This window comes from Hyperoodon ampullatus, assembly GCF_949752795.1.
Source record: "Hyperoodon ampullatus genome assembly, chromosome: 3".
NCBI classification, from domain to species: Eukaryota; Metazoa; Chordata; class Mammalia; order Artiodactyla; family Ziphiidae; genus Hyperoodon; species Hyperoodon ampullatus.
In genome coordinates, this window is record NC_136916.1 from 138370144 (window position 1) to 138382469 (window position 12326).

At 38.9% G+C, this 12326-nt stretch overlaps 1 protein-coding gene across 1 annotated transcript in view; it reads right to left on the minus strand.

Annotated features, from left to right (window-relative positions):
- CCDC175 (coiled-coil domain containing 175) overlaps positions 1 to 12326 on the minus strand; it is a gene marked incomplete at its 5' end in the record, with an annotated part of 73903 nt that overhangs the window by 1492 nt on the left and 60085 nt on the right. The window contains 3 exons of the mRNA XM_079699744.1: positions 4935 to 5097; positions 6408 to 6451; positions 9492 to 9594. Of these exons, the coding sequence (XP_079555870.1) occupies positions 4935 to 5097; positions 6408 to 6451; positions 9492 to 9594 (310 nt within the window). The remainder of the gene's footprint in view (positions 1 to 4934; positions 5098 to 6407; positions 6452 to 9491; positions 9595 to 12326) is intronic.

The following is a 12326-nucleotide window of genomic DNA, read 5'->3' on the forward strand; positions in this document are numbered from 1 at the left end:
ACTTTTAAGTTAAAATATTTTCTTAATTTGGGTCAATTGATAAATATAACAATTACATTGTTATATATTTGTCTAAAACCGATAGTTTTCAAGACTTGGCTGCCCAATGGAGCCAGCTGGAGAGAGTTCTAAAAACACGCCAGGGTCTCACCCCCAGAGATTCAGGGTGAATTGGTCTGGCTGAGCAGAGGGATTTTTAAAACTTCCTCCAGGTGACTCTAACGTTTGAAAACCATGGTCTAAACACTCTCTTCCTAGTTCAGATCTTAATTTTTCGAAGAGATCTTTTGAAAATTTCTGAGCGAATGATTTTTTAAAGTATTTCTTACTGAAATTTTGATTCTGCTTCAATAACTAGGTTCTTTTCCAGAATTAAATGATCAAAATAAATTATATCAAGTCCTTTTCATCACAATAACAAAAAGATAACTTTAACAGACAGTTAAACGAATTTTTTAATCTTTCTCTAAAAATATCTCTTGGCCTAAAAAAGTCTTCTGTAGAGCACATATCAAGTTAAAATATTTGATTAGCACACAAATTGTTTATCTGTAACCTAAGTTATAGTACATGGTGTAATACTCAGGGATTTTTTGGAATTTTAAAACAAAATTATTTTTAATACTTCTTTACAAATAATCTGTACACAGTTACTATTTGGTTTAGGTATACACCAAGAATTAACTTATTTACCTTTAATTTACAAGAAAGAATGTTAAAGCAAAAAGTAACGATTTTAGTTTTCAGGATGAAGTCTGGCATTTCACATTCGGCCAAGCCTATCCCCCACTCTTGCCAACTGGTACCCACTCAGCCACGCTATTACTGTTCCTGGCCAGCTTACGTCAGCTGCTCCTTCAGGAAGACATCCCTGTATATTCCCAATGCCCCAAAAGATTGAGAGGTGCCTCTTTACCCTCCATAGCCACTCACTAGAAGGAATCCACCATATTCTAATCATCTCTTCACTTGTCTGTTTCTCACAGTGTATGACCAGTTTCAGGGACTGGTCTTGTTCGACTCAGAAACTGGGCATGTGCTCTAGTACCGGGCTCAAAGGTATTCAATATGCTAATACAGATAGTGCAACGACCCTGAAGGAGAGCACCAGGACCTGCAGGGCCACAGTGACACATTGTGTCCAGAAGAGGGCAGGAGAGGGCTGTTAAGCTGGAAGAGATCAAGGCTTCTCTAGAAGTCCATCAGTGACAGAAGACTTTCAACGCGAAATATCCAAGAGCTGAGAGGTGCCTCAGAGATGTTCAAGTAATTCAAGGGGCCAGGGTGACTATTATCTCCTCAGGAGGGCAGAAGATTTCAGGGATCTCAATGCCTAATTTGTGTCTGAGGCATTATTTATTATTCCTGTTAGTTAGCATTCATATTTAACCAGGGCAACTGAAGAGTGGAAGTTAAATAACATGTAAGAAGCAGAGCTGAGATTTGATCCCAGGTCCACCTTCCTCCAAAGCCCATGTGGTGCCAGTGCTCCAGGAGCAGAAACAAGTGGAGTAAGGGAATCCAGAAATCCTCCTTTACATCTCAGCTCCATTTCCAGTTCTCCAGAGACCTCTCCCAATTCCTTAACTAGGTCAAGCCTCTCTCCCTCTTAGGTTCTCTCATAGCTCTCATACCCCACCTGTAAAATTCCTATGACAAGAGGTTTTACATACATGTGCGTAATACTTGGTTCTCCCACTGTGTCAGGGGTGGGCAAACTACAGGGGCAATTCTGCTACAATGGCAGACCTGAGTAGTTGCTACAGAGACCTTATGGGTGACAAAGCCAAAAAATATTATGGCCCTTTAACATTTGCCGGCTTCTGTACTAGACTGTGAATTCCATTTGGGCAGGGATTATACCTGTTTTCATTCACCACTGTAACCCCAGAGCCTAACACGGTACTTGGCACAGAATAGGCATTCAGTAAATACTTGTGGAATTCAGTTTAGTTTTAATAGTGAAACATGGATGAAACCTTAAAAACAGGAGGAATTTCAAGTATCAGTATGCCCAGTTAGGAACATTTCAGTGGCTGCAAACAGTACTGACTTTTAAAATTGAAATTCCTCCAATCAGTAATCTATTGACTGAAAATATTTTCAGTAGAAATATGTGTTTTTTCTTATAAAATTAAGTGATATTCTTTTCATTTCCAACAACAAAAAGAGGATATTTTAATTTTTTCCGTAATTGGTCACTGTGTAACAGAGCATATTCATCATTGCATGGCCTAGAACAAAGAAATCATCCCTTCTTCTCTTATTTGTCTCAGACTATGTGATCCTTAGGGTTTGCCATGTTGCCAAAAAAAATCTCACCCACTCCATGAGTGATCAAAGGAGAAGATGCAATACTCTAGCTCAGGGTTTGGCAAACCTTTTCCGTAATAGATAATTTAGGTGTGGCGAGCCACATGGTCCCTGTCAGTGTCTGCCATTGTAGCACAAAAGCAGCCATATGTAATGTGTGACTGTATGAGCATGGCTGGGGTTCAATAAAGCTTTATCTACAAATATAAGAATTTGAATTTCATATAATTTTCTGGCACCAGGAAATATTATCCTTTTGATTTTTTTCAACCATTTGAAAATATAAAAACCATTCTTAGCTCTGAGCCCTATAAAAACAGGAGGGGGCAGCTTTACAGAAAAACCCGAACGAAATTTTTGGCCAATCCAATATTTTCCATACTTGCAATATTTCATAATAAATATTAACTGGAACTTGTTCCAGTTGTCTAGAATAAGAATGGTTTAATTAAGGGTCATATATACGGGGCTTCTCTGGTGGCACAGTGGTCGGGGGGTCCGCCTGCCGATACAGGGGGCGTGGGTTCGTGCCCCAGTCTGGGAGGATACCGCGTGCCACGGAGCGGCTGGGCCTGTGACCCCCGCGGCAGTGAGAGGCCCACGTACCACAAAAAAAAAAAAAAAAAAAAGAGTCGTATATACGGATTGCCTATCAAATGAACTTAAATTTTAATTAAGTGATTGTACCATTTGGATGAAATAAAAATGAATGGCACATGCTGAATTGGCCTATTATTTATATTTTATTTGGGTTGGTTTTCACTCAAAGCAACTATTACTCTTTTCTGAACATGATACTTTAAGTTGAAAATAGAAGTAAAAATTAAGATCCATGCTGAGACTGAATATACAAACCAACAATGGCCACACCATACATGACAATAGACCCATGCAATGATCATATATGTAATGAGCCCAGAACAGTCATAACTTGATCAATGACCACCAACTTCCCTCTTTTATGACCCTTCTTCTAACTTGGGACCAACCAGAGAGAAGCCAAGTATGCTTACTAATTAATCACATAGGCTGTCCTCCTTCTAGTCAGCCTGTTACCAGCCTCCCCATGCTAACAACCTCCAATCAGAACACACCTGAAGCCTTCCTTTTTTTTTTCCCACACTAAACCTCTCTCACTCCCACACCTGCCTCTGAATCTCTGGCAAAAACAAGTGATGGTGACTCTGACTCCCTTGTTCTACCAAGCTTTATGCCTCAGCTTGTTCTCGTTTGGGTGGCCTGCAATTTTTTCCATGCTGCAATCCTCCACTTTCCATAGGTTATCAATAAGACAGTACTCAAAATACATGAAAAAGGGAATATGGTATTAGTTATTCCGTGGGTTTAGCTTTTCAATATAGTCTATTTTTTTGCTCCAGTGCAAAGATTCCATCAGGTTTCAGACAAAAATGGAAATCAGATTTGCTCGTGTGAAAACAGTGTAATTGACACCTAGAGATGATTTGGCTCTTAAAATTCTGCTTGCTCTACAGTTGCTAGGGATGGCCTGACCTAGCAAAGAAAATTCAGAGTTAAGCAAGATTCACCAGGGACCCTTATGCACTAAGACATAATAGGTATCACCAACCTGGAGCAGGACCACCAAGACAGCTTTTAGGTTGATAAGAAGGTTCACCCATAAAAGTCCTTATTGGCTGCTAAAACATTATTTCTTTTGTCAAGCAATACCCTCAGAATATTGGTTTTTACCAAATATTGAGATGTTTTTAATTGTACCACTTTCTCTCATTTTACTTTTATTTCATCTTATTTTTAAATTTTCTACAACCCACCTTTAATATTGCTTATCTAATGATGATGCTTTTAAACCTTAATAACTTCTAATAGATCTGTACACTTGCCAGATGACATTATTTTCATTTCACCACTCCATCTCTCCCCTACGCTCTATTCTCCTTCCTTCTCACCAGCCCCTTCTACCTCCACCATCCCACCTTCCCAAGGGATTCCAGCCCTGGGACCTCTGGGCTGTACTGTGCGAGGATTCACCTTCACTTCTAGCTGCAGCCCTGATCTGGAAGGAGTTCTGTAGCCCTTGTGTCTAACATGACACGAGTAGGGATTGAGGATGAAGGTTGATATTCCTCTGGAGAGCCCAGGTTGCTTGCTCATGAGTCAATTGTGTTGCATAGGATGTGTTATCACCTCAGAAGCCCCAGAAGGCATCACTAGAAAATAGCAACTATTGCTGCCTTTAATGCTGTTGCTGTTTTTATTGCTAAACTCAGCTCAGGAAGAAAAGGGAAAATGATGTTCAATATCTTCTGTTTAAGAAGACAAGGAAGTATGTAAAAGAGTTTTAAAAGATTTGGGGAGGAAAATGTTTTAAAAAATCAGAAAGAAGTTGAGATTTAGTTATTTAGGAGATTCACTCAGATGGAAGGGAGACTTGCCCAACACTGCTGCATTACCATATTCAACCCCACAAATGAGAATCAACATTCATTGAACATATGTGACATTATTGAGAATGGATTATTGGGGATAACTAAATTATTGATAGGCATTCTTTTTTTTTTTTTTCCTATTTTAGATGTCACCAGCTACAGTAAAATAGCAGAAAAGTCTCTGTTACCCAAAGCTCTTGAGGTGTTACTTACTGAGAAGGTCTGTCTGCGATTCCTGTTCCATAAGAAACCGCAACTCTTCAATGTCCTCTTGAAGCCAAATACGGATTTGCTCCATTTTTTCATCTCTTCCATTCAGCTTCTCTATCAGATTTTTTATTTCTTGCAAGGTCTCATTACCACTCTCTACCAATTCCTTTAAAAAGTAGCATTTGGGGGTATGTGAATATAAATTGCAACAAAATAAATAAAAACATATTTTGTATAAGTGAGTCATGTACAAGACAAAAATACATAGGCAAAATTGGTACTAGTCATGTAAAATAAGTGTCTGTAGACAGCAGATTCACAAGGTTCTGTAAAGGATCTCAGAAAAGTGGATTAGCAAATGAGAAGATTTAATGGAGTACTCACTGAACTCCAAATTTTAACTGGGTAGGGTAGTGGTGGTGGTATAAAAAAGCCAGCCCATCTTAAGAGCAGCACAGAATTGCAGAGGAGATTCAGCATGGCTTAAAGCTTAAGAGAAAGAACTTTGGAATCAGGCTGGATCTGAGCTTTAAATCCCCCAAATCTCATCAACTGTTCAGTTTTAGGCAAGTCACTTAAACTCTCTGAGCCTCAGTAGCTTCATCTAAAAAAGGCACTACTAACACTTCCCTTATCCACTGTTTTAAGGGTTAAACAAGGATCACATGTAAACTTTAAATACTTAGAAAGTAGCAGAACCAGGATTTAAACTACAGCCTACCTCCCTCTAAAGGGGGGAGGGTTGGAGATGGTGAATGGCTGGTAAAACATGGAGGAGAGATAGAGTTCAGAATTGACACCTTTGTCCTAAAATGATCTGTGTTCAGTTTGTGCTTGAAAAAGAAACTGTCATTCCCCCATTCCCACTTTAACTGAAGTGGTAGAGTGGGAAGACAGCTTCCCAAAGGATTAAGATTTCATAGAGATGTTTGGTACTCTTAAAAATAAGACAACAGGCCCAAAATGGCGTCACTTACACTAAACCCCAAGTCACCAAACTGCGAGACTTAATTACAGTTTCAGCTCTCTCAGAAATGGAATCTTAAACCAGTCAATCAGGAATCTACCTGATCAGTACTAGTCAGGTAATTTGCCTAGTAGACCCCTGCCATCCCTGAGAGGAAAGTGACCTTGCAACAGCCAAGCTGCCTTTTTTGCCTGGAATAACTTCCTTGTTCCTGCTCCCTTCTGACAATAGAAGTCTTTCATTTGTACAGCTCCTCATGGCTCCTTCCTGTCTGCTAACTTAAATGATGCCTGATTCATGAAGTGTTGAATAAAGCCAATAAGATCTTTAAAATTTACTCAGTTGAAATTTGTTTTTTAACAGCACAAAGGATACATTTTAGGATATGATGATCACACCAGCTCTGTCACTCCCCGCAAATCCTGACCTCTTTCCTTACACACGCACTTATTAGGTAGGTGAATATCTTAGAAATATGATACTTATAGAGGCAATACAAAAAAGCTCACCTTAAGTGTAGTCCAAAATTCAGTCCACAAATCCGAACATTGTGCTAAATTAAAGATTTTTAAAATGCAAAAGTTACTGAAATAATTTGAACATTTTTATTCAAGTAACACTATTTGTTTTTCAAAAATTATTTTTATCTAAAAATTCCTACTTCCAAAATGTCAGAACAACACTTGCCCTGCCACTTTAAACAAGGAGAAAATGGGACTAAATGTATGAAAGAAGTATATTTGTTTCAATATCCAGTTTTCAGATACTGGAGAGTGCACAGTACAGAACTGTGACACTTGAGAGAAGGGGGAGAAATGTGAGCCATATGATCACTGGGCTCTCTGCTGGGGGTGTGAGCAGAGCAAGGCAGTCTCACACAGATATAGAAATCTGCTCAAAGATTAGCAAGTCAAATCCAGCAATATATGAAAACGATAATAGCTTTTGAACAAGTGGGTTTTATCCCTGGAGTGGAAGATTGGTTTGACATTCCAAAATCAATCAATGCAATTTCCCATACTAACGTCGTAAAGGAGAAATACCACCTGACATCTTGGTAGCTGCTTGAGTCACTGAGGTCATTCACACAGGCACTGCATGCCTACGTGACTGACCCCCTCCAATAAATACCCTGGACATCCAAGCCCTGTGAGCTCCCCTGGCTAGCACCATTTTGCATGTGTCACACGTCATTGCTGGGGGAATTAAGTGCATCTTTGCAACTCCACTGGGAGAGGATGCCTGCAAGCTTGCACCTGGTTTCCTCCAAGCCCTTTTGCCCTTTGCTGATTTTACTCAGTACCCTTCACTGTAATAGACAATAACTATAAAGTATAACAACTTCTGAGTCCTGTGAATCCTTCTAGCTAATCACCAAGAATGAGGACGGTCTTGAGGACCTCTAAAACAATACAAAGAGCTGCAAAATCTTGCTGAGAAAAATTAAAGAAGTTCTAAATAAATGGAGATATATACTGTGTTCTTGGATTGGAAGTCTTCATTTTGTTAAGAAGTCAATTCTCCCCAAATTGATTTACAGATTCAACACAAACCCAATTAAGATCCCAGCAGGGGTATGTGTGTGTGGTGTGTATAGATTAATAAGTTGATTCTAAAACTTATATGGAAATCAAAGGGTCTATAATAGCCAAAATAATTCTAACAGAGAAGCACAAATGTGGAGAACTTGCATTACATGATTTCCAGACTGAATATGAAGCTATAGTAACCAGGACTGTGTGACACTGGTGTAAAGTTAGATATTTAGAATAAAGGAACAGACTCATAAAACTGATTTTTTAAAAACGTCGTTTGAGTAATACAGTGCTAAAAGGAGAGTCTTTTCAAAAATTGTGCTGGCACAACTGAATATGCATAAGAGAAAACCATGACATTTCAACGCTTACCTCATACCATACGAAAAAGTTAATTTGAAATGAATCAGGGATCTAGACATAAAAGCTAAACTAAAAACTCATAGAGATAACGTAGGAAAAAATCTTTGAGAAATTGGCTTAGGCAAAAATGTATTAGACAGGACACAGAAAATACTAACCCTAAAAGACAAACTAGATAAAGCAGTCTTTGTTCAAAAGAAAATTTTTAACTTCTTTTCTAAGACACCATTAAGAAAATGAAAAGTCAAGCCTCAGACTGAAAAAGGACTCATTTCCAGACTACATAACGATTTTAACTCAATAAGAAACACAAAGAACACAAAGCAATGTGCAAAAGACTTGGACATGTGGCAGATTGTATTTTCCAGAGATGGCTCCACAATATATTTCATCTCCCATGCTCTTCCCCAACATGATGCTGACACTCTTCCCATTAGTAGTGATGTCTCTGTCCCCTCCCCTTTTGCCTGGTGACTGCCTCAACCATTAGGACATTGTGGAAGTGGCACTCTGACTACCAAGGTCAAGTCACAGCAATGCCATGAACTTCCACTTTGTTTTCTTGGGATGCTAATTTTTGGAACACAGCAGGCCAAGCAGCTACATGCATGGAGTGGCCACATGGAGGTGTTCTGGTTAACAGTCTCCCCTGAATTCATCTGAGAGCCAGCATCAACACCAGAAGTGTGAGTGAGTGGGTCTTCAGATGATTCCAGTCCCCAGCTGCTGAATTACCCCCCAGCCACCAAGCTGCCCCAACTGATGTCATGTAGAACAGACAGGAGTTGCCTCCACTAAGTTCTAATCAAATTGACAATTTGTGAGCAAAGTAATTTGTAATGTCATGCTGTAATAGATAATTTGTTCACGACACTTCACAAAAAATGATATGTAAGTGGCCAAAAAGCATATGAAAAGATACTTAACAACCTTAGTCAACAGGAAAACTTAGTGAAGAGGAAATATCATTACATGCCTAGTAAATGGCTAAAATGTTAACAATTTTAAGTGTTTTGACAATTTTAATTGTTGGTGAGGATGTGGAGTATCCCATTGAAAGTGGGAGGATAAATTTGTAAAACTACTTTGGCAAACTGGCCATTTCTTATAAAGTTAAACCTGTTACACTAACGGTGTAACCCAGCGATTCCCCTCCTTTGTATTTACCCAAGAGAAATGAAAACAAATATTCTCAAAAACACTTATAAACAAATAGCAACCCCAAACTGGAAACAATCCAAATGTCCTTCATCTAGCTAAAGGATAAACAAAATATGGTATATCCATTAAATGGAACACTACTATATAGCTGTAAAAAAGAGCCAGTGATGATATATGCAACAACATGGATGGATCTTAAGAAACAGCTTGCTGAGTGAAAGGAGCCAGGTACAAAAGAGTGCATGCTCTATCATTCCATATGTATCTAATCCTTAGGGACAGAAGGCACATCAATGGTTTCTAGAGACTGGAGGTAGGGTGGGAAATCAACCACAAAGGGACACAAGGGACGTTTTTCAATGATGAAAATGTTCTATATCTTTCTTGTGGTACTAGTCGTTCTAGTGGTATGTACATTTGTCAAAACACATTGAACTGAAGATGGGTGCATTTTATTATATGCAAACCAGTAAAATTGATTTAAACAAAACTTTATTTTTTATATGTAAAGGTCATTCATGACACATTACTTACTCTGAAGAGCTGTCAGCTGAGACGACTGGTCACTTGAGGTGCACATGAGGTCTTCTCCTCCCTTTCTGTGTTGCTCTGTGATGTTCTTTATGTATGCAATATACTGGAAATTAAAGGCATGTGTTTGCTTTAAGCCGTTTAGTTATAGAAGGTTAATTATCCATGCAGTCACTTAGCAAACATTTATTGATTCCTCCTCTGTGCGACCTACCATTCTAGGTGCAAGGATAACAGTGGTGAACATAGCCCTTGTTAAGCTTACATTCTGGTGAGGGAGGTAAAGGGCATTACTTCCTGGTAAGCATTTCAACACCCAAATAAACATGGTATTCTGAATTTGCCACAAAAATGAATTAAAAGGTATTCTGCCTAAACACACTGTCTTCACAGGAAAAAAAAATGATTTTTTTTTTTGCAAAATGTGTGTTCAGTACATGTTACAAGGCAGCACTGATGCCTCACTGGAGGCGTTCATAAGACCTCACAGAGATCAAGTCAGGAGAGCCTATGGAATTGCTCACTCTAGTCGGATGTTTCATTGCATTGGGTGGCAGTGGTAGCAGTGGTTTCGATGTTAAAGTCATGGCTTTCTGTTCTGACCACCCAATGCTCAGGACCTCTAAAGTCTCTGGGAACTCTGAAAGTATGGGCTTTGGGATATAATGTTGGCACTGGCCCAGTTTCAAGAGAGAAATAGTCAAATACTAGAAACTACTGATAAAAATCTTAGAAATAGTGTCTGGTACCGTTGGAGAAGTAGACATGGAACTGTTCCACAGGGCTGTTTATAAGCATGTGTTAGAGGGTCTCTCATGCAGCCTTGATCTGTGGCAGTCTTTGCAAGGCTTGCTGGAAGGTTTTGTAGTAAACCAAAGTGAAAGTCCCTTAAGCCAAGTCCAAGTCATCATTCTTGCTCTCTTTGAACATGGATCACTGTTCGTAGACTTGCCTAGTTCAGCAGCCCTCTCGTAACTCTCCAACTTTCCTCTCTTACTCCCCGTTTTTGGTCTCCTCTTCTGTTTACTCTTTAAAAGTTGTCTTTCTCCAGAACTCTGTTCACACCTCACTGTTCTCATTCACTATCCCTGAGGAATTTCACCATCTCCCAGGTGTAAATCCTACCTCTATGCTAATGACACCCTGTCAGACTTTTCCCTGGAGCTCCTCACATGGTGTGATTAGGTGCTCTTGCTCTGGGTGACTCTGTATATGGGACCTGTGTAGACTGTCACACTTAACAACCAAATTGTAATTATCCATTTGTATACCCATCTCCCCAGTTAGACTGTGAGCTTTCTAAGGGCTTGGGACAGTGTCTTACTCATATTTGTATTCACTGTGCCTTCCCTAGAGTTTGGGACTCACTGATGCTTAAAATGTTTGTTAAAAAAAAAAAAAAGTTTGTTGAATGAAGGGATGCGATCATTAAAACAAACAGTGGTAAGTGAGTAAGATAAACACATAGGGTCATCCAGGGGCTAGTAGGTGGACCTTGAATCCAAAAACAGAACTTTTAGAATCGGTCTTTAACATAGTCAGTCATCCATTTGCTCACCCATTGCCAAAATAGCAATGAAAATACCAGTTAGATTAATAAATAATCTACATCATCTGATAGAAGACAGTCTGGTGGAATATTTCACAGGTGGATGAAATTTCTTACAAGGTTGTTTCAAGGGCTAGAAGAATGAAGATGTGTCAGATGTGTGCAGGTTCTTGCTGATGGTACCTGGGCTCTGCAGAGCACGTCTACCTTTTCAAAGTACATTAGTACCTCTTATGCCATTTTAATTCTACCAAAAAACACATGATATTACTGGGAAAATTGGTACCATTTAACCAATGGAAAAAAAATTGCTCAAAGAGGTAAAGGGATTATCCCCTTACTTAGAGTCGTACTGCTGTAGGACTGTTTTTATTTTTCCAGTTATTAAAAATTCAAAAAAACCCCAAAGAGATTCAGTTTCCTAATCTATAAAAGGGACATAATGTAATAGCCACATATATTATCCAGGTTATTGTGAGCATCGAATGGGACTGAATTCCTTTTACATGTGAGGCATTGTGCAAAACTCTTGAAATACATTGATACAGATCCTGAACTTTGAGGTCAATAAGGTTTACCAGAAAAAAATATTTTTTAAATTGCATTTCTTTTGCACTTTCAGTTTACAAAGAAGTCACCTTCACACTATGAATTTAGGAGTTATTCCCATTTTTAAGGGGAGAAAAATGAAGCTCACAAGTTAAGTGATCTGCCCAAAGTCACACAGGGTTACCAGTGAGTGACAGATTCAAATAAGTAACTCAAGTATAAATAAGTAAAATTTAATCATTTGAGATTGAGACCTTAATTTTAGGGGTTGGATGAACAAATTCCTTTGCTTTAAAAAATGCTGCAATCAATATGAAACAGACAGCCTAACTTTTTAAATGGGCACAAGACCTGGACAGGTACTTCACAAAGAGGGTAACCAAGTGGCCAACAACTTATGAATAGGTGCTTCATTAATCATCAGGAAAATGCAAATTAAAACCACCAAGGGACACCTCTATACACCCTCCAGAATGATTAAATTGAAAAAGGCCGAGTTTCATAGAGAATGAGGAACAATTGTGCTCTCATACCCTACTGCTGGGAGTGGAAGTTAGTGCAACATCTTTGGGAGACTGGCACTGAGCACTAAAGTGGACCATACACCTCCCTATGGCTCTAAAATTGCACTTGAGATGTTTACCAAAAAGAAATATGTAATTTTATTCACTAAAAAACATGTAGTAGAATGTTCATAGCAACACTCTTTGTAATAGTCCAAATAAGAAACTCTCTAAACC